The 23,302-nt window shown below is 39.3% G+C and overlaps 1 protein-coding gene across 1 annotated transcript in view; it reads left to right on the plus strand.

The window, feature by feature from the left end:
- The window catches only part of LYST (lysosomal trafficking regulator), a 125,551-nt gene that overhangs the window by 44,799 nt on the left and 57,450 nt on the right, over positions 1-23,302 (plus strand). Inside the window, exons 21-30 of the mRNA XM_034766872.1 lie at positions 1,045-1,672; positions 3,090-3,267; positions 4,801-4,970; positions 6,855-7,085; positions 9,518-9,684; positions 11,352-11,504; positions 13,866-14,057; positions 17,085-17,263; positions 18,564-18,770; positions 21,541-21,717. Of these exons, the coding sequence (XP_034622763.1) occupies positions 1,045-1,672; positions 3,090-3,267; positions 4,801-4,970; positions 6,855-7,085; positions 9,518-9,684; positions 11,352-11,504; positions 13,866-14,057; positions 17,085-17,263; positions 18,564-18,770; positions 21,541-21,717 (2,282 nt within the window). The remainder of the gene's footprint in view (positions 1-1,044; positions 1,673-3,089; positions 3,268-4,800; positions 4,971-6,854; positions 7,086-9,517; positions 9,685-11,351; positions 11,505-13,865; positions 14,058-17,084; positions 17,264-18,563; positions 18,771-21,540; positions 21,718-23,302) is intronic.

Genomic DNA, 23,302 nt, shown 5'->3' on the forward strand with positions numbered 1-23,302 from the left:
TTTCAGCAAGTGTCAGACAGTGCTTAAGAATGCATTCCTGATATGCTGACTTCAGACAGAAATATTAGCTGGTGTATCATTCTAAAACCTTTTTGGTCAAATTGCATCTTTTTTGATTATAGAAATATTGCATTAGATACTCAGATCTAACATCTTTTTATGAAGACTGTAGTGTCCCAGCACAACAATATTTTTGTGCAATACTTGCTGATAGTCCTTCAAATACTTAACTTCTACATTTAAAAATTGATTTTTCTGTGAATACAGAGTGGAAAGAAGGCTCACAGACTCCAAAGAGGAAACAGAGTAAAATATCCTGAATAAGACAAATTAAGATGAACTGGGAGTTAGTATACAGAAGTAGTTGAAGATGCAATATTTATCTTTAGTTTACATTTATCATTCAGTAAAAGTAGACAGACTAATCCAGTTTTAGGTGTTGCATGTTTGTGACTCTGAGATCAGAGTTGCACCTTTAAACATTGCAATCTATATACACAACTTTACTTATTCAACATTTGGCCATATTCAAACACTTAATCTTTTAGGATATTTTTTTTATTTAAATCTTTAGTCATGTATTTGTTCAGGGTTTTATTGCCAACCTACTTAACTGAAGGGATCAGACATAACAGAACATACCACTTAAATAGCAGATTCTATAAGGTTATATCTTTAAATCAAAACAAAATTAGAAGGACCAAAAAAAGACCATTCTGCTTTGTGAAAATTAACTTCTATATACATTATTTTATTGCAATATGCTGTAACTCATGTAAACTGAATATTCTGTCTCTGAAATCAAATGTCTCAATAGTTGAGCAAACTTTATGGCCTGCTATTCCAAATTAATGTGGTATCTGTTCATAGTTGATTTAATGTTTGGGGCGGGAAACGGGGATTGTCAGTATAATAAGCCAAAAGTCACATTACTTTGTGCATTTTGTGGATATGTTAGTTGGTGGTGAAACAGAACATTAACATTTCTAATGTGGCTTCTAATACAAAATAGATGCTAAGAGTATTTTGTGTTCTCTTCCCCAGGAAACATTATTTCCAAGATTAGCGTACCACAGATAATACTCTCTCAGGCACTTCAACGGCGTTGCAAAAGCCTACCAGCATCTCCTACCTCCTCACCACAAGTGCATCCAAAAAGGCTACCTGGCAGCTTAGGTAGAAGTATTGATGACTTGCAGGAAGTTCGGGAGAGTGACTCTGATCCACAGGAAAAAAAAATTTTTGTGGAAAGCTCTGAAACATTAAAAAGGGTACAGGAGGAACTCTTTGTCAGCAGCTGTGAGTCTGCAAAAACAGTTTGTGACTCAGAGTTAACATCTGCTGAAGCATTGGTTGACATTTCAAAAGAAGAACTAGAATTATCTGAGAACAAAGAGCTAAATGCAGAACTGAAAAGTAACGAGGATGATGGTGTTGCAGTTGAATCATTGTTGCGCCGTCCTGACAATCTGAAGGGGCTGCCTTCATTTCAGAAAAGTCAAAATAATTTTGCAGGCTTGGGTCTAGCGTTTTCTGCTCAGAGTGGATCATCCTCCGTTGCTTGCTGGCCAAGCCTCACTGATAGGACTGTACTTCCTGAAGACTGGGAAAGTCTTACCTTCTCTTCAGTTAGTGAAGAGACCTTTAAAAGATCAGAAAGACCTCATTATAGGTATGCACGCACTTTTTTTTTAAAGAAACCTACAATACCTCAACATTCCAGAAATAATTCTAATAGTACAGTAATTTCTGCCATAACATATAGAATAGTTTCTCATTGACTTGACAAACATTTTGTGGTTCTTGCTCTGGACTACATATTTTGTAAAAAATAGCCAATAAGTGTGAAATTTAGTGTTACATCTGTAGTGAAAGCTTGCAAATCTATTAATTAAACTAGTAGTATGCTAAAAAATTGCTTTTGTTTCAAATTCCACATTATTTGGCTAATCCCTGCCTTGAAGGGTTAACTGTTTGTATGATGCCTAGCACAGTGGGGACTTGAACTTGACCGAAAACTTCGGACACTACTGTAATACAAATAACTCTAGTCATGTTGCCCTCTGACTGCAGTCAAGAATTAAGCCCTAAAAAAAAGGACGAAGAGGAGAGTGTTGGGAAGAGTTTGGGGAAATACCTTTGTCAGACAGTCATTAGTCTGACCTTTGTCTAGCTATACTGAAAGAAGGACAGATGCTTGATATGGTTTTAATCATGCCACAACTTTATTATTAGATGTCTGGGACTACCCAGCAGATAAACAGGTACAGTGCAGGTATCCTCATGTTCTTTCAATATCTACTCAGGGAAGTTCTGCCAGCCCCCTCTCTTTCCATCCAGGTTTCCCATCCAACCCATTGCTGGGATCTCAAAGGAGAGCTAAGGTGGGCTATAAGAAAAGGCGGTTGGCTCCCTGCCAGATCAGTCATAGGAGCCCCAAGCCACCCCATTCTGCTCCTTTAACCAGCACTTCCCTTTAAATCCTTTACCAAGCCATTTATCCAGTCACTATACACCCCTCCCCCCATGGAGTACCTGCACTGAACATCTGCCCCACACTTACATAATGATTTGCAAGATATAGCCTAACTTCCTTCACGCACCATAACAAAGCCCCCCCTCCCACCACGAACCCACTGTGGTGAAAGCTCTGGGGAAGGTTTTAACACCCCCCACCCCCAACCACACACACACACACACACACACTCTCTAAGTAAGCCAAGCTGGTGGTGAGGGAAAAATTCCTTCCCAGCCCCCTAAAAAGGAGTGGCTTCACCTGCTCTTGGGGAAAAAAGGCTTCTCGTGCAGGTTTGCCCCTTTTCAACCACTCAGCCCTTCCAGGGGATGAATCAGCATCACCATGCTGACCCACTCCCCCTTTTGAAGCCGCTTTTGAGCCTCTCCGACCCCACTGTAAAGCTCTGTTCCTTCTCATTCTGCAAGCTGGAGAACACCCCTTTCGCCCTGTGCGCTTAAACATGCGGTGTGGTCACTTTCCCCCTGCAGGTAGCCTGTAATGGCATTTATACACGCCTATGGTTTATAGGCAATTCGATATAGTAATAGCACATTTTCCTCTTTGTTTTCAGATCCACAGAAGATTGCCTTGTGCTTACATGCTGTGGATTGTATGACCTCTTACGTGGAGTTCTTTTAATCTTGCCAGATATTATGCTAGAAGATGTGATAGACAAACTTATTCAGCCTGACACTCTTATCGTTCTTGTGAACCATCCATCTCCTCTCATACAACAAGGAGTCATTAAAGTAGGAGCATATACAGTCTAAATGTTTGCAACTTAGATAAGCATATAAACTAGCTCACTTGAATATATGCAAAGTTTGATCTAAGATATTCTTTATATGCAGATTGTTAGCAAAAATAAGATTGACTTCTTTATTATATTCCCCTAGTTTTATCCCCACAAAGCCTTTTTAAAACTGAGTTGATTATATCTAGATGTTTGAGAATTTCTTCATAAAAAGTATCTTTTCAATTGATAGTTAAACTATAGAATCATAGAATATCAGGGTTGAAAGGGACCTCAGGAGGTCATCTAGTCTAACCCCCTGCTCAAAGCAGGACCAATCCCCAAACAGATTTTTGTCCCAGATCCCTAAATGGCCCCCTCAAGGACTGAACTCACAACCCTGGGTTTAGCAGGCCAATGCTCAAACCACTAAGCTGTCAAATTTATGTAAGTTAGAGATAACAAAAGAAATCAAATCCTATGATGGGAGCAAATAGCCCATAAAAATGGGAGTAACATGGTAGAAAAATAAATGACCATCCTTCAGTAATGGGTAGTGCATCAAAAAAAATTATTTCCTCCAGTGTTTGCTTAGTCCTGAAATCCTTCCTCGAGATAGAGTTCCCACTGCAGTCAGTGTGACTCTTGCCTGGGTATTAACTTAAACTGACTGTGGGTTTTATCTTGATTTTTGTCAGAGTGGTTTTGTCCTCCTTCTGAAGAGGGAAAACAGTTTGCAATGGAGAATTTTGCTCTTGAGGCAGGGCCTAAGGAGTAGCTTTGGCTTGTAGTTTGAAGAGGAACTTCAAATATTTAGTTAAAAAGATGGATGGATAGATAAATACAAAGTAAAACCACTTAAGTCACCAATCAGTAACAATTTAGATAAAATGTAAAATAAATTTTTAATATTATAAACTTTTTTGTTCAGTCTTTCATATAAATAAATATAATTAGCTAGCTAGCTAGACCTATGAGGGAAGACTGAAACAATTGGGTTTGTTTAGTCTGGAAAAGAGAAGAATGAGAGGGGGGACATAAGTTTCAAGTACATAAAAGGGTGTTACAAGGAGGAGGAAGAAGAATTGTTCTTCTTAACTCCTGAGGATAGGACAAGAAGCAATGAGCTTAAATTGTGGCAAAGGAGGTTAAGGTTGGACATTAGGAAAAACTTCCTAACTGTCAGGATGGTAAAGCACTGGAATAAATTGCCTAGGAAGGTTGTGGAATCTCCATCATTGGAGATTTTTAAGAGCAGGTTAGATAAACACCTGTCAGGGATGGTCTAGATAATACTTAGTCCTGCCATGAGTGCAGGGGACTGGACTAGTTGACCTCTGGAGGTCCCTTTCACTCCTATGATTCATTGAGGTCAATGGAAAGTGCAAACACAATCAAAGGAAAGAATTTGTCACTTAATTTGGAATCTGAAAATTTTTAAATCTTCCTTTCTGAATGGAGCATGTTGCAAACAAGAATATTTAAATTTCCAAGGAAATAATGCATAAAAATGTTTAATCTTGAATCAAAATTGTGCATTTCTTTCTAGCTGTTGGATGCATATTTCAACAGAGCAACCAGGGAACAAAAGGAAAAATTCTTAAAGAATCGTGGCTTCTCCTTGTTAGCCAACCAGTTGTATCTCCACCAAGGAACTCAGGAACTTGTGGAGTGCTTTTTGGAAATGCTCTTTGGTCGATCTGTTGGTCTTGATGAAGAGTAAGTATTGCTTTTCTTCAGCATTCAGAAGATTCACTGTTTTAGTTCAAGCAATGATATTGAGTTGTCTTCTCAGGGCAAGGATATAATTGCATTTAAGTCCCCACCATATTTTCAATAGCAGACAGCCTTATAAACCAGTTCCTCACCAAAAATGCTTCTGATTGCAAGTTTATTGGAACTCTAAAAACTCAGTTTATCTCAGTTTTCCCTTAATTACCAGAATATGGTGCACCTTCACTTGACCTTTCATGAGGAGAGGAAGCCCCATATCTTTGTTCAATATTGAGGCCTCTCTACATCCTTTGAACTTACCATATTCTGTTTAGCCCTTGCCATTCTCCAGTCAGAGCCCATATGAGACTCTGGGCAATATTAACAACTCAAACACCACCATAGACCCCGCCTACCAAAATGTGACAACTAGCTAGAAAAAAAATTCGGTGCCAACTACTACCCTAATCTGCATCTGAATCAAAATCTCTAGATTTTCTTTAGTGTCATCTCCGCAAATTGTATTACATCAGGGATTGGCATCCTTTGGCACGTGGCCCGTCAAGGTAAGCCTGCTGGCAGGCTGGGCTGGTTTGTTTACCTGCCGCGTCCACAGGTTCGGCCGATTGCAGGTCCCACTGGCTGCGGTTTGCTGCTCCAGGCCAATGGGGGCTGTGGGAAGCAGCATGGGAACTGCGATAGGCCAAACCTGCGGGCACGGCAGGTAAACAAACCAGCCTGGCCCGCTAGGGGGCTAAAGGTTGCCAATCCCTGTACTACATCCTTGAACCACAAAGAGGCGGAATCCCACGGAAGCACTGCGGAAAGAGAAAAATCTCACTTTAAGCAGGCCATTCTGCCAAAGCGGTGGGAAGTAATTTTTCTCTGAATATATAGCTAGTCGGACCCTTCTATTTAATGCTGCAGAGATCTAACAATACAGAATGGAGAGTCAATATCCAAGTATAGCCAAAGGCCCACAATCTGCCCAATCAGGAAAAAGCTCTTGCTTCAGTTGCCTACTATAGTGCAAGATCAGTACTCACAGATTATTTCCTACATATACCAGAAGTTAACCACTCATGCTAATAGGAAGCTTTGAACCTGCCAGATGTCATACCAGCCCCAAGAAGGAAAGCAGACCTCTCCTCAGAAAGGACTGAGGTGGATGGGGATGAGACTTAGCCTTTTAGGAATCCGCTATGATGCTTACTTCAGAATATATTAGTCATGGTGTGGTACAATGATCTATTTTTAATGGTAATTTAATTTCCTTTTCCATTATGTGATAGAAAGTCCTAATGCAAGGACTGTAGTTCAGTTTATGGCTTCTGGAGTTGAAATGAACAAGAGGTATTCATCCTTGATATAATTAGTTTCAGCAGTAATGAATACAGTATATCAAAGCCTCCTCTTGGTCAGTGGATTATTTTATTACAGCAAACCCATACCTCATTTCGTGACAGTGGCACTGCAAGCTGCAATATTTTATTATGAGAAATAGAATGAGTCATAAGAAAACTCTTGTGCCACTGGCTTTTAGTAAAAGCTGAAAGTCAGATATTTCTGTTTATGAAATGTGTAGTGTAAACCTATTTGTAGTAGCTAAACTTCATTAATATCTCTTTTAGGGGTCTCATTTCCCTGTAAGCCTTCCAAACATTTTTTTGTAATTCTTATTACCATTAACAGATTAGATAAGCATTGCCATTGACATGAAATGAAATACCATGGAAATCACTCCCATCCCCTGGCCAGTACATAACAGTTAGCGTAGAGACTCCTTAGTATTCATAATCTTTTCAATAATTCAAAATTCAGTTGTGCATACTGTGATGATTATTTTAAGGACAGACGATGATGAATTCCTATTTGTTTCTATTTTAATAGATTTGACATGGAAGATGTAAAAAATGCTGGACTTTTTCAAAAATGGTGTGTCATTCCTGTTCTGGGACTTATAGAGAATTCTCTCTATGACAACGTACTGCTGCATAATTCCTTTTGCCTTCTGCTACAAATCATAAATTCCTGTTCTAAAATGGCAGACATGCTGCTTGATAATGGTTTGCTGTATGTGCTGTGTAATACTTTAGCAGCCCTTAATGGTCTAGAAACAAAGTAAGTGTTGCATTACTTGAATATTTCAGATTCACTCTAAAAACAATTTACAAGTTCACATTAGATTATTTTAAGCATAATTTTATTTATATACACACATATACACCCTTCTAATTATTTTTCAATGGGGTATGATTCTGAAATGAAAATCAGGCCCAGTGTATTTAATGCCTTGCTTCACTTATGCTTAAGAGGCACTTCTTTTTAATAGCCGTGTGTGTGCTCTTTCCTTCTCCAAAAAAAAAAAAAAAAAAAAGCCTCATACTTTTGTGTGTGTGTAGGTCTAATTTTGGAAACTCTTGTAAAATCTCATTGATCCATTTGAGAACTTGTTAAAGCAAGAAATGTAGGTTTTTTTATTAGTTACCACATTTTTCAAGCGCCTCTTTTGAAAACTTACTTAGCAAAAAGTGTTTTGTCCAGTTACTATGGCAATGACTTATTAATTTGGGGGGAGGGAGCAAGTGCTTAAATTCCATTGACTGATGGGATTTAGGCATGTGCCTTGTTGAATAGGTTTAAATTTAAGCATGTGCATAATTGCTTTATCAGGTCATAACTTGCAGATTTTATGGATTCTTTTATGACATTAACTTAGATATAATCAATAGTAGAGAATTGACATTTTGTACAGAATTCTAGTACAAAGTATCTATTACAGCTCTAAATCACTCTTGTTTTTTCAGATAACTTGGTCATACATTTTTGTAATAGACATTTCGCAGTCTTAAATTTAGTTGAATAAATTAGATATTGTACTTTAATTTGTACCCACAGCAGTCGTCTCCTGGTGAGCCATAGTTGTACGTTGGATCAATGGATAATGCTACGTTTAGTCTTAAAGTAAATTTAGTTTTAAAATCTGTCTCATTCATCATGGCAGTTCTTAAAACCTCGTTAATTTTCACTGTGTACTTGTCTAACATTTCCATTGTGCAATTCATCTGTAAATGGTAGCTAACAAATGTGTTGAATTAGATGAGTTAAATAGCTAATCTACCTTCCAGTAAAATAAATGTACAAGTTGTGGTAGTCTTTTCAAAATAGAGGATTTTCAAATGCAATGAACCAATGTTAGAAGATTTAAACATGGGACAGTTTGAATGCAAAACTGGAAGGAGGAAAAACGTTCAAGAATCCTCCTGGCCCCTCCAATTTTCTCCATATTGGATCTGACTTATTGTAGAGAGGACAAGGAATTTGGCTTGGCTAGCTGCTCTGAGGCTCATCCCATTCCTTGCCCAGCTGGCTGTTATGTCTGCTATGCTGTGCATGCTGAGGGAATGACATAGGCAAGGAGCCAGATGAGTTTACAGCAGAGCAGAGTCCTAGCTTCTGGGAGGTAGTGGCCACTGCTGGCAAGGAGGTCGCTGCTAAAAGCATGCCTTTCAACCTACCAAGCCTCAACTGTGGGATGCAGTTTGTAACAAAGACCAAAAATAAGGGACGCAACAAAATTATTCATGTAGGAAATAAAAATTTGATTAATTTCTTTAGTATAAAGGACTTATAGTCATAGTTCTTTACTTTTGATGTAAATGATGTTCAGCAATTAAACTAAGGAGGTCATTAAATTTGTGTAGCACCTAGGAAACTTTGAGACTTAAATGAGCAATGTCCTTCACTGAAAGACAGAGATGGGACTAAAAAACTGGAAGTCAGGTATTTTCCTTGTCTTGGGTCATGATTCCCAGGTTGGGAAACCCAGATGTAAGTCACACTATACTATGCAACTAAACATCAATCATGGACAAGAAGCAATAGCATTCTACTAAAAATGTGATCTGTGGCTGACCTGCAGGAGCAACTAGATGCAGTTTACAGAAGAGATGCAGTTTACATAAGAATATTCTGCTACTCTCATCCAAAGAATAGCTGCACTGTTCACGATCTAATAATGCACTAAGTTTACCCAAAAAAGCTGATATGTTTAAAAATATTTTACATACTTCCTTTTTGAAATCTAAACAGAGGAGAAAGTAAAACTGTTTGCCCATGTGTTCAGTTACTCTGGCGCAGAACAAATATTCAGAATTGTGAATGTTCAGTATAACATTAATTTATGGTTGCAAAACTGGAGAGAATAGTACAGTGTTTAAAGTTCAGTAATTTGAGAACTTCATAATTCAGATCTGTTCTTCACTTAAAGTAAAAGTCATTTGCTTTCAAGACCATTATATGGAACTTCATTCTTAACACTGGAATCTCTTCCAAAGATAGCTAATGTTGCCTTTTATGTGTCAACAGTTTGTTTCCCGTCTTCAGCAGTATCAGATTAAGTGTGGCAGTGTTTGGATTTTGTAACATTATCTGTAAATTACTTTTCCTTCTACTAACCATACCAAGTACTGTGTTAATTTTTTGTATTCATATGAAACGATCAGAATTAAAATGGCACTATTTGTAGTAATTATATCTGACTTTGTTTACAGCATTCCTTTGAATGACTACAAGCTACTTGTGTGTGATATACAACAATTACTAGTAGCAGTCACAATTCATGCCTGTAGTTCCTCAGGTTCTCAGTATTTTCGTGTTATTGAGGACCTCATTGTACTACTGGGACATCTTCAAAATAATAAAAATGAGAAGACACAAAGTAAGTCATAAGCTTTCATTTCCACAGGATTTTAAAATGTAACCGCTAACTTTCTCATAGGAATATCCTCTGTGAAATCTATCACAAAAAGGGCTAATTGTTAGAATTGATGGGGTACCTGGTTGTGTACCTTATTTTCCTGTAAGTGACCCTTGTACAATAGTGACTTAATTACAGTCCTAATCTGTGGCTTATAAATATGTACCAGCAACTGGAGTTCTGCCTGGGCATCTGAAGTAAGAGGCCTAGAATGGAATATTTGGAGTATTATGAAAATAGTGACAAGTATCAGAAGGGTAGCCGTGTTAGTCTGAATCTGTAAAAAGCAACAGAGGGTCTTGTGGCACCTTTGAGACTAACAGAAGTATTGGGAGCATAAGCTTTCGAGGGTAAGAACCTCACTTCTTCAGATGCAAGTAATGGAAATCTCCAGAGGCAGGTATATATCAGTGTGGAGATAACGAGGTTAGTTCAATCGGGGAGGGTGAGGTGCTCTGCTAGCAGTTGAGGTGTGAACACCAAGGGAGGAGAAACTGTTTCTGTAGTTGGATAGCCATTCACAGTCTTTGTTTAATCCTGATCTGATGGTGTCAAATTTGCAAATGAACTGGAGCTCAGCAGTTTCTCTTTGGAGTCTGGTCCTGAAGTTTTTTTTGCTGTAAGATGGCTACCTTTACATCTGCTATTGTGTGGCCAGGGAGGTTGAAGTGTTCTCCTACAGGTTTTTGTATATTGCCATTCCTGATATCTGACTTGTGTCCATTTATCCTCTTGCGTAGTGACTGTCCAGTTTGGCCAATGTACATAGCAGAGGGGCATTGCTGGCCTATGATGGCATATATAACATTGGTGGACGTGCAGGTGAATGAGCCGGTGATGTTGTAGCTGATCTGGTTAGGTCCAGTGATGGTGTTGCTGGTGTAGATATGTGGGCAGAGTTGGCATCGAGGTTTGTTGCATGGGTTGGTTCCTGAGTTAGAGTTGTTATGGTGTGGTGCGTGGTTGCTGGTGAGAATATGCTTAAGGTTGGCAGGTTGTCTGTGGGCGAGGACTGGCCTGCCTTCCAAGGTCTGTGAAAGTGAGGGATCATTGTCCAGGATGGGTTGTAGATCACTGATGATGCGTTGGAGAGGTTTAAGCTGAGGACTGTAGGTGATGGCCAGTGGAGTTCTTCTGTTAGTCTCAAAGGTGCCACAGGACCCTCTGTTGCTTTTTACATGAAAATAGTGATAATATTCAGAGAGTCTATATAATAGTTATTTCCATTTATAACTTTTAATAAAATTATGAAGATATTAAAATTTGGTGGCTGTTTTTCCCAAAGGGAGGGGAGTCTTTGCTTTGTAACTGATACTGTGACATACATCTATTATTGGGGTGGTTTTGCAATGACTTTCTTGGAAGTACGTAGTTTTGATATATTTTTAAATTTCTTGCCCCTTTTAATTTCCATCAGAGTCTCGAAAAAAAGCTTGTCACCTCTTTTTGAAACCAGTGTTGAAATGTGTTTTTTCAAAAGTTTTTATAATGTGTGAAATTCTATTATTTTGGTGTTTATAGAAATAGATGTAAAGGATAAAATGAAAATAAGAAGTTTCTGAAATGTTAGCATGTTTGTTTATGTAAACTACCTTGAGGAAAATGTCATTGTTGCCTCTCATTTGTAGACATGGCAATTGCTCTGCAATTCAGAGTTCTTCAGGCAGCTATTGAATTAATAAAAGCTACAGCAAACCAAGACTCTCAGGATCTGGCTAACTCTTTACGTTTACCTGCTACCCATCATCACGCAATGTTTCAAAAACGTAAAAGCATTGCTGGTGAGTGATAATTTAATAGTATGTTGTATTAGAGAATTTTATAGCTTCTCCTGCCCTCGTTATGTGTTGGAGCCAGTCATATTTTCCTACCCTGGCATTCAATGAGACAGAAGTTGTAAAAGTGTGTATCTGTGTACTTGTGTTGATGAGTTCCCTGCAACTTTACTTATGGTACTACAGCCCATTTCACCAATCAATGTACTGCTATGTTTGGGAAACATAAGTCTAGTGCAAATAAGGTGACCAGATGTCCCAATTTTATAGGGACAGTCCTGATTTTTGGGTCTTTTTCTTATGTGGGCTCCTATTACCCCCAACCCCTGTCCCGACTTTTCACATTTGCTGTCTGGTCACCCTAAGTGCAAATCCACCTGTGGAAAAAATGATGATCTAAGTTTTCTATGTTCTATGTAAGGTGAACAGTAGCGTAAATTTTGTACGAATTTTGAATTCAGTAGGTGTGCAGAATAAGTGTTGCTTATACGTTGAAAGAAGGGAGTGCAGCAATACTTTCTCCTTCACCTAACACTGCACCATCCCTGAAGACTCCAGAGCCAAATTCAACTTGGATTTGAAATAATGAGTTAACAAACATACCTATATAACCCCTCCCTGCACATACACACCTTACATTAAAATAACATTTAGATTACAAAGACGCACATTGAAGTTAGGAAATGGCAGAATGAAGGTTGCCTATATAATTTGTCCTCCTTGCATTCTGGTAGTCTTTAATTACATGATCACATGCTACTGTTTTCCACAGGGTTATGTGATCATATAATTAAAGACTGCATCATAATGCATATGCAAAAAGGCAACTTTAATTCTGGCATTTCCTAACTTGAGCATGTGTCTTTGCAACCTTACATTCTTTTTCATACAGTATTTGTATATAACTTCTTAATCTTTAAACAAACCAACCCTGAAAAATAATTGTCATGTAGTATCATATGGACCTCCTCCCCCCCCACTTGGGACATGAACAGGGTTCTGATCTTTACATCCACAGTCTACAACTTAAGCTAACAGAGTAACTAATAGAGGATGAGAACTCACTATTGCTATGTGGTCCAGCTATTAGAGGGGGATGATAAATTAGTGCAGATTTTTAAGTTTCAAGTTCCTGCTCCAAAGCATATAGGTGGTAGCACTTCTGAAAGAATGTGGTTTTTTTTTTTAACATGAAAAAAAACGTGTTTTTAAGAATGAGATTAAGGAAAACTAACTGAACTGTTTTAACTGAAACTTTCACACAAAAAAATCCGCTTGAGGTAGACACCTGGCATGCATAATTTCAATTTGAACCATTAGTTTCATAAGCAAGTAAATGCTGTAATGGAAAGTGTTATGAAACCTTCACTCTAGGTAGCACTACCAGTTCAGACTATAATAGTTTGTGAAACATTTTTGTGAAGTGCTTTTGGATTCTTTGGCTGAAAGGTGCTCTGTGAATCTAGGTCATTATATTCAGCTGCATTTAAGATTTCACTGAAGACTGTTACATTAAAAAACTGATGTGTGTTCTGTTAATTGTTTAAAACAAAGGTTCAGTTGCAATGAAAGATTCCATTATTCCTCGTCTACCAAAACAACACTTCTGTTCCTACAGTCGACTTCTGATGCCCCCCTCCTTCAGCCTGTTAAATCAGGAGCTGTCCCTCCAGTCCCTTACTGGATCCACTTCATATACGTTCCCTACAGAAGCAGGTGCAGTAGTGGGGTCATGCCTACCAATTCATTCTGCAAAAACATTTCGCAGGAAATGTTTTACAGGATTAGATATGAAATAGATGTATCTATCAAAATAACTTCTGATAGATCAATATGAAATGTGTTTACCTTTCAGAGCTGTTAACCTCACTGATCTTAGTTCACATTGCTGAAAACCTACATTCTATAAGCATGTTAGTATAAGAACAATTAACTTTTAAATAACAGCAGTAATGAGGTAACATTATAAAAGTAGGGAAGTGAAACAGTGACTGTTCAGAAGCTGTTTTGTACAGTGAATATTTGAGAAATTACATCATTTTGAAAACTCTAAAGAAAATAGATAATGTGCTATAGTTTAGAGATTTGATGAAGCACTCATCTTAAAGACTTTAATGCTCTGTTATTACATGAATTTTATATACATTTCCTTTTCAAGTGGAAAAACTGTCACACATTTCCAAATTTAAACAAGAACCTGGACATTCCTTGTTCCTTTTTAAAGAAATATATTTCAAATATTTTCCCTCATAACCACAACCAATTTTCTTTCCTAGATGAGAGCTATTGGTGCATGCAATTAATTTACGAATGTGATATTTAATCTATTCATGAGGATGCTATTGATATATTTCTCTACACTTAAAGGTTCCAGGAAATTTTCTCTTGCTCAGTCTGACACACTGGTGATGAAAATGCGTTTAGTAGCAAGTGATGAACTTAACATGATGATGCAGCGGAGAATGAGCCAAGAGAATCCTATTCGAGCCACTGAGAATGAGCTTATACAGAGGTTACAGAGACTCACTGTTCTAGCAGTTAACAGGTTCATTTATCAAGGTAGGAACAGGGGAAAAAAATATACAGTAACTATGCTTATAATGACCTCACCGCACATTAAGTGGTGGGAATTGCTGTGTTGCTTGTTGGAAAAAGAGTGTGCCCTTTTAAGGGCTAGAAAGGCAGGGAGAGGCTTTCTGCTGCACTGCAGACCATGTCAGTGTGGGGATGCCGACTCTTCCCTCCCCCAGGTGACCAGCAGGGAGGGCAGGGACTATATAGGTCCATGCTGATGCAGGAAAAGCCCTCTTTTACCTGGATCAGGTGGAGCAGTAGCCACCCTCCATCCATGGAAGTGGTGAAATATCGGGTTTTGTCAGGATCTGCTGCACTAGTTGCTACTTTCTTGGGGGTTTGGAAAGGAATTTTCCCTTCCCCGCCAGATTGGCCAAGGCAAAATGGGGTTTTTTTGCCTTCCCCACAGTGGGTTTTGGGGGGAGGAGGGGGAGCTTAGTTGGGATGAACATGAAATGGGAGTTAGGCTATGATGTGGCAACTTATTATGTAACATGGAGTGGATGTCCAGTGTAGGTATTCCATAGGGAGGGGATACAGTGATCAAATAAAATGGATTGGTAATGGATTTAAAGGGGGTATCCTTCAAAGGAGTGGAAATGCAGGAAGGGGGATTTTGGGCTCCTATGTCTGGTATGGCGTGAAGCCAATCCCCCTCTCCTTTATATCTCCCTCTATTTGAGGGAGGCAGGAATTTTGAGGTCCCAGCAGTGGGTTGGCTGGGGACCAGGATGGTTAAGCAGGAAGACCGATGGAAGGCTCCTCCCCTCCACCCCACCCCCCAATATATATTGAAATGATTAAGCAACTTGCCTGCACTGTGCACTTCTAATTGTCAGGTCCTCCCAGCATATAAGAATAAAGTTGTTGCCTAATTAAACTACATCCAGTATCTCCTGTCCTCCTTCCAGCATAGCCGGACAAAGGATTGTTTTATACTTGTTGTTGCCTTACAGTGCCAATGTTTTGTTACATTAAAAATGTATTAATGTTCTTAATGTGTTATGGGTATGAACAGAGCGGAGTTTATTTGGTGTTAGGACTCTCAAAATTTGGGTTAATGTTTTTGTTTTTTTTTGTTTTTTTTGTTTTTCCATTTTAAAATTTATCCTCACCACTGGTGCTTAGTCTCTGCTTCTTGTCTTAAATACTTGACAGATTGGATCTAATTTTTATCTCATTGAACTGGACCAGTTCATGTGAGAAATGTCTAAGGCAAGGGGGAGCTTTTCTAGTTTGCCTCTCACCTTTGAGATTATTAGGTACAGAAATGTAGGTCAAATTTAGAACTCTTCTAGAATAATGCATACCTGACAATATTTGCAACTTTTAAAAATAACTTGCCTAATTTTTATAAATTTCACAGACCTATTGCACATATCTCTCACCCATGCCACTTCATGCATTCATTCCACCACCCACTTTCCTTCAATTTGTAGTCTTTACATACAGACTTTCACTCCACACCTACTTCTTTTCCAATTCTAGAACTATAGGCATATACACTCTCTTTGCATACATATAGCTACTCATTCTCCACATCCATTTTCCCAACACCACATCCATCCATCCATTCCACATGCACCCATACCTGCCAACTCTGGGGTTTTCCCAGTAGACTATGCGTCTGCGGAAATTCTGTATGACTGTCCTTCCCCATTTCCCTATGTCCCTACAGCCATGTGCTGCCACCAATTTACCTCACATTCCAGGTCTTGACTCCCCCACCTTCTCATAAGTCTTTTGGGGAGCAGAAGGTCTCCCCCACTTCAACTCCTGCTGGTTTCAGGGGGTGGGAGGTTGCCAAGCAGGGCCTGTGATGCTTCTTAAGGCACCCATGTCTGTGAGTCCCCTTGTTACCAGCTGCTTCCAATTTGAGGAACTCTTGCTTGTGCTAGCAGAGCATTAGCCTCCTAACACAACCAGCCTGTCAGCCACTCAGGCACTGTCTTCTGGACTATACCAGCCCTGTTTTTTTGCCTTGCTGGATGACAACAAATGTACCCCAGCCCTGAGTCCCTTCTGTGGTATCCAGGTCCTGATCACTGGATACCCACAAATCTCAGATCCTCTGTACCCAAAGGAACAGTGTAACACAGTTCACCAGTTTTATCTTAGACCAATATTGTATCTTGTATTACACACAGCACTTGAATTCAATTATAAAACAAAAGGAAATTTATTAAAGAGGGAAATAGAGATTCAGATAAGAAATAGTGTGAGAGATGTTAACAAATGGTTATATCTAAACCAAAGTTGTAACAAGCATTCTAAACCTTAAATTTAACTAATTCCTGTCCTGAGAAGTTTCTCACCCAGTGTTGTCTCCAGTGTTTTCAACCAAGCCTGGTTGAGATCCCTTTTTCATGAAGCAAACTTGCTGTCAATTTAATTCCTTGGTGAAGGATGCCTGTCTCTCTTTGTACCACGAATATACCAGAACAGACCTTTGGTGTTCACGTCAAGATATGGTCCCCCTCTTGCCGTTTGCCTCTTCCTGTTAGTTTTGTTCTGAAGTCTCTGCCAGCTTTTCATTAGATTTCTAAGCCAAATGCTAATGGACTCCTATTGTATGACTTGCAATACACCAAGTGTCCTGTCCCCAGTTTAAGGAAACTTTTATATGCAACAGAAATCTAGTGTATGTGGGTTCAGTGTCCATATCGCTTGTCAGAACCATTCCATTTACTAAAGTTAGTCAGTCACCTTTGTTTGCCCCATTTCTGTGAATTTGTTTAATTTTTAACGAGAATCATGTTCTTTAGGGGCCACTTTTGCTGTTTATGGGGCTTGAAATGTATGGAAGTTCTGCATGTGAAATAGTTGCAGAATGGAGTCTTTAAATGATTAGCTCTAATTTTTAATTTGGTTTAACCAGTGTCTAGATTAACTATTTTATATATTCACAGTGTAGTACAGTGGATATTTGACTAGTACTGCTTACAGTACACTAGGATTAAGTTGGCATGGTCTGAGATGCCATTGATCTGTTTGTGCTTCTTAACATTTAAGAACCTACTGAAGATTGTTTTGATGTATTGGGTACACCAGAGACCACAATTCAATGCAGACTTTCAACATCCCAGCTGGAAGCCTCTGAAGAGGAGGACCAACGAGAACTGCCTAATAATACAAATTCTTTTCTGAAAGAAATGTTCAAAATGATGGTTGAAGGAATCAAAGTATCTATTGTAAGTAACTAGACAGTATATCTGTATTACATCGTATTGCTTAAGGAGCCCCCACTGGGGCAAATGCTGTGTCTCTGTAGGACTGTTCCTATTCATAAATGTTCAGTTTTTGTTGCATCTCAAGATGTATCTCAGGTATTATAACACAAATGCAATTTGTCACTTGGCCACTGCATAAAAGAAAGTATCCTGATATTGGATAAGTTTTGACCTTTACGTAAATTGGTGCTCATTTAAAAAAACAAGACAAAACAAAAATTTTTGAAGGGGGGAAAAAACGTTTTAGAATCAGTTGTTCTTTTGGGTGGGGGGGGTGGGAGGTGTCTGTCAATACTTCTGAGGCTTGTCATAGCTGAACTCCCATCCTTCAGATTTCAGCAAGGCCATAGAAGATGTGCAGTAAGGGGAGTTCCGAGATACGGAGATAATATTCATTGTTTTTGGGGTGAGAGTAGCTTTTGTCCACGTGGAAAACTTGAAGCATTTAGTTTTATATCTAAAAAGAAGAAATTATAGCTATTTCTCCCCCCCACCCCCAAAAAGGACATGGCCAAAAACTGTTTCCCTGAATGCTGCTGTTGGTTCACTGTACTCCTATGTTCCCAAGGTGAGCTTGCAATGGATTTAATGAAAATTTGACTTGTCATTTTCTGTTCCTTTATGACTTAAGGAACATGTGAAAGGGATTAACTCTTTTAACCTTGGAACTATCAGGAACGCCACATCTGGTCTTCTCAGACCTTTTTGCTTGAGTATCGTTTGGAGGTCCCAGGAATGTTTATTGTGAACTCTAGATATCAAACTGTCAACTAAAGTGTTAATCTTTAGCAAAGGCTTCCTTCATGAAAAATTGCAACTAGTGATTGATTATAATTAGTGATTAAAGTTAACAAAAATGAGGGTTTTTTTAAACAATTTGATTAAAAATCCTGTCCCTCAGAGTTGGTCAACTTTCACTCTTGGCTGTTGTGACAACATTGTTTTGTTAGTTCAACATCCTAGTCTTCCAGCTTAAACCAGAACTGAATTTCTAATATCTGAAAAAAAAGAAAAATAAAAAACACCTTCGTCATCTTTATATATCAACCCTTTTTTCCCTTTGTAAGGTCATCTTTAAACCTCTGTCCCAGTAAATAATTATTTGTAAATGTGCTTCCTCAATAAGATTTTTCTACCAGATTTACTCTATCCTTTCCTGTTCCAGTTTTCTTTGCAAGCTTATGTTGTATGCTCTATGCAAAGTTCTGATCAGAGAAACCCGGTTTACTGGGATCGGAAAACAAACCTCTTCTTGCTTTAGGCTACAAGCAGAATCAGCACTCCTAGGCAACAGTGGAGGAGAATCCTCTGGTCCTGTAAGGATACATTCCGTATGCAGCTTGGAAGACTCCTAGTGCATATTTTGTCTCCAGCACAACCATTGCAAGAAAGAAAAAAAGCTTTGGAGATAGTATGTGAAACAAACCACCAGGAGATTATGCGAGATTGTCTCAGCCTACCTCTGCAAGTAAGCACTGCTATATTTTTAAGCATAAAAACTTTGAAGCCCTTGCACATAAACATCCTGGTTTAAATTTTAAAAATATTTGCAGGAGTGTTTTTCCAGTGGATGCACATAAAAAATTAGTTTGTTTTAAAGATTGTCAAGTCTCACTTCTAGCCCTGCTGGAATTCAATATAGCAGGACATAGTTCAATCATTTTTACATGTACAAGCTGTTACTGGCCCAACATGAACATTGTCCTTCCTGAGCCTTTGGCATAATCAGTGTGGAAAATTTCACATTTGGTGGGGGGAAGACAAGGAAACCTTTTTCCTGCAAGGTTGATCTTTGTTGTGTTTGTTTAATGGCAGATATCTGAAAGTGCTGGGGGAATTCATAAGATTAAAATAAATCCTGTTTAGATGCATTAGTGGGTAGGTGATGCACTTGTAACTATGTGATGAATTTACTTAGCATATGCCTTTCCGGTTTCAGATACAAGGTGGGCATGTGCACTTGATGTGTCCTTCGTGCTGCAGGAGGCACAATGGAATAATTTCAGGCATGTTTGCCTTATAGATTAGTGAGAGAGGAACATTTTATATTTTGTTTTCTGCAGAGGGATGTTTGAATGTGTAATGCAGCAGACAAGGGTGCTACAGGTAGATTGTGTGCGTGGGAGATTGGTGGCTAGTAACCCATACTGAGAAAGTGGATTGGACTCGGTAAGGAGGTCTCCAGCCTATGAAGGTAGATGCAGGTAGTGATGCAGTTAGGCTGGTCTGGAACTTTAGTTGCAAATGTCCTGGATTTTAGCATTCCGACTTTACTCATTAAAATATATTGTAATTTTTTTAATCAACTGTCAATTGTATTGTAAACTTAAATTCTTGTCTGAGAATTTCTGAAATTTTTAAGTGGGATTGGGTAATCTGTTTTATGCTCCTTGTAATTCAAAAATGGAGGAACAGATATAGATATCTATATATATCTATATTAGGGTTCCCATTCGTCCGGATTTACCCGGACATGTCCTCCTTTTTGTACTAAAAATAGCGTCCGGGGGGAATTTGTAAAGCACTCACAATGTCCGGGATTTCCCCCCTACCCCGGCAGAGCAGACCGAGCGGCTGGGAGGGCTGCAGGAAAGTCCCAGGCTGGACTCCGGAGCAGCTGGAGAGGACCTCCGCCTCCCCCCCTCCCTGCATTCTGAGCAAGTGTCTCAGCACAAAGTGCAGCCCTCCCCTTTTGCAACTGGGAGCGGTTTCTGCCATGCAGCGTAGCAAAACGGGAGCGAGAGCACTTTGTGCTGATACAAGGGCAGCTCTCCCCTGCAGCCCGGTCCGGACCAGGGACCGGGTTTTGTTGTGCAGGGCCAGGGACCGGGTTTTGTTGTGCTGGGGAGCTCAGCCACGTGTCCGGCTGGCACAGAGCCCAACACCCTGTTCTGAGCAGCAGGGTAAGGGGGCAGGAGAAGGGGCAGGGAGGTTCTGGAGGGGGCAGTCAAGAAACGGGGGGGGCTTTTTGGGGGGAGTGGAGAAAGTTTTGGGCAGTCAGGGTACAGGTAGGGGGTGGGGTTCTGGAGGGCAGTTAGGAGCAGGGGTCCCAGGAGGGGGCAGTCAGGGGACAAGGAGCAGGGTGGGGGGCTGAGAGTTCTGGGGGGGGAGCTGTCAGGGGGCAGGCGTGGGGAGAGGGATCGGAGCAGTCAGGGGACAGGGAGCAGAGGGGTTTAGATGGGTTGGGAGTTCTGGGGGGGGGCTGTCAAGGGGTGGGGAGTGGTTGGATGGGGCGTGGGAGTCCCAGGGGTCTGTCTGGGGGTGGGGGTGTGGATAAGGGTTGGGGCAGTCAGGGGACAAGAGGCAGGGAGGCTTAGATAGGGAGTGGAGTCCTGGGGGGCAGTTAGGGGCAGGGGTCCCAGGAGGGGGCAGTCAGGGGACAAGGAACGGGGGGAGGGTGGGGGGTTCTGGGGGGGGGGTGGGAAGTGGGAGGGGCTAGGGCGGGGCTCCTCCCGTCCTCTTTTTTGCTTGCTGAAATATGGTAACCCTATCTATATATTTTTGTAATATTAGAGAGCACTGCATTTCAGTATTCCTCAAAAGTGACACATTCCTTCAGCTGTACTGGCATTGTTTATACATTCTGTGAAGCAACAACTTGAAATTTATGTGAGCGAAGCCCTATTTGAGGCCTCATGGAGACTTATAGGGTGCTTTATAGTAAAAGTCTTTGTTCTAGGCTCTGAGCCTCAGATTTCTTCTTACTAGCATACAGCAGAGAAGAAAACAGAAAGTAAGTAGTTAATGCCCCTAAATCACATGTATTTCAGATCATATGTGGGTTTCTCACTGGGCTATAAAATCCCTGGAAGGTCTAAAGAAGCAGTGGGAAGAGAGCAAATTCAGCAGCAATGTGTTTTTTTTTTTTTTTGTTGGGGCACCATGTTGAATGTATTTCCTGCTTTCAACTACTACTTTTAACTTCCAAGCTTTCTCTCAATAATTACTTTGGTCAAAGTTAGAGGGCTGAGGTGCAGGTTTTTCTGCCCTGGATTTTATATGAATGTGTCTGTTCTTTCAAAGAGCTTTTCCTTCATCTAATTTGGGATTTTGTAGATAAGGAGAGGAAAAATCCAAAATAGCTCAAGGATCACGAGCATTAGTAGAGAAAACTTGTCCTAGTGTACCTGAAAAGATAACAGATAAAAATATATACATTTATATAGCAAGTTCTTTGTGTTCTACTGGCAAAAAGAGAATAACTATACTTTTTTTTTTTTTTTTTATTCATCTTCTAGCATGGACCTAAATTAGCCCTCTATCTCTATGAGCTAATGCATGATCACAAGGATGAATTGACCAAAGAAGAACAAGTATCATCAGGAGTATTTATGAATGCATTAAAATTTTGTGGCTATAAATGCATTTCTCCCAGTGCTCCACCAAAACCAGACCTCCTTAATGCCATGAAAGAGGTATGTGAATATTAATAAGCATTTCCTAGTGAACCAGAATTCATTATTTGACCTCATTATTTGCAATTAATGCTATACTCCTTGAATATGCAGTGTACAGTAACTACTTCACAAAGATGATCACAGTTTCTATTAGGCTTGGCAAGCTGGTTGGTTGACCTCCTATTTGACCATGGTCAAACAGTGCAGAACGAAGGCCTTGATGCAGGTGGCAGCCTACCTTTTTGATTGCATCATGGTGCCATCTGTTAGCACGCTTATTTAGATACCTTGATCACTCACTTTACTATATGCTAATGCAACCTGTTGGGGGAAAAGCTAAGATAATTGAAAGCTGAGCATCTTGATTGACTGGAACTTTCTAGTACATATATGTGTATACCAGGCCATCAGTATAAATGTTGATTTACAAAGCATATTAAACAAGTTAAAAGACATGACCCCTGCCTCAAAGAGCTTACAATCTAAACTCACTAGACAAACATACAGAAACTAACTCAAAGGAAGTGCGGGGGAGATAGGAAGGTTCAATGTTTAAACCTCCCCCCCCACAGAGAGAGAAGATGAGTTTCCTTTGTTCTTTTTGTAACTGTTCAGTCTTGAATAATGGTCACATTTAGATGTTAACGTAACATTGCTAAAAAATTATCATTATTCTTTCATTTTTCAGAACTTCATTGTGCTTTGCAATTTTAGTTAAAGTAACTCAGTTAAGTAACTGGGTTTTTTGTAATTAGGCATAAATATCTAAGTCTAACTCTTAGACCATAAACTCACTTTTTATATTACTGTTCTACTAAATGAGTGCTTTGAAATATTTGACCATTTTTGACATTGATAACATTTGACCTATGTTTGACAGGTCAATTTGACCAATTATTTTATTGGTCAAATTCCCAACTCTGCTTTTATATTCAGATTATTTATCAATCAATAAATATAAATAGGTGTTTAAATAAGAATCTAACAGGTCAGTAGGTAGTTATGATTATAAGCAACCTATAACACTTTCTAAAAAAGTTTCAGTAATCAGTTTCTATTTAATTTATTTTAGTTCAAAAATAATCAATAACCATCTTTTCTAGTCAAATAAGAGAGATCATGGAAAAATCAAGTAACAAAATGGTTAAATATGGAAACTAGAGACACTGAACTGGGTTTCCAACCATCCAAGTGATTGATTATACCAGAGGATATTTTACATTTTTGTGAAAAATCAACGAACTGTGATAACTAAAGTGAAAATGCTGTGAACACATCAGCATGTTCCTTTTCCTTTTTAGAAAAGACTATTCATAACTACATTTCTCTTTAATATAAACATGTTTAAATAAAATTAGCTGTCCTTTTCAGTTTCAACAAATGATTGTTAGTGCTATTGTAATAGCTTTCTTCTCAGAAATATCATTAAGGACAAAGCAACAGAGGGTCCTGTGGCACCTTTGAGACTAACAGAAGTATTGGGAGCATAAGCTTTCGTGGGTAAGATGCATCTGAAGAAGTGAGGTTCTTACCCACGAAAGCTTATGCTCCCAATACTTCTGTTAGTCTTAAAGGTGCCACAGGACCCTCTGTTGCTTTTTAC

Source organism: Trachemys scripta, chromosome 3, assembly GCF_013100865.1.
Source record: "Trachemys scripta elegans isolate TJP31775 chromosome 3, CAS_Tse_1.0, whole genome shotgun sequence".
In the NCBI taxonomy this organism is placed as follows: domain Eukaryota; kingdom Metazoa; phylum Chordata; order Testudines; family Emydidae; genus Trachemys; species Trachemys scripta.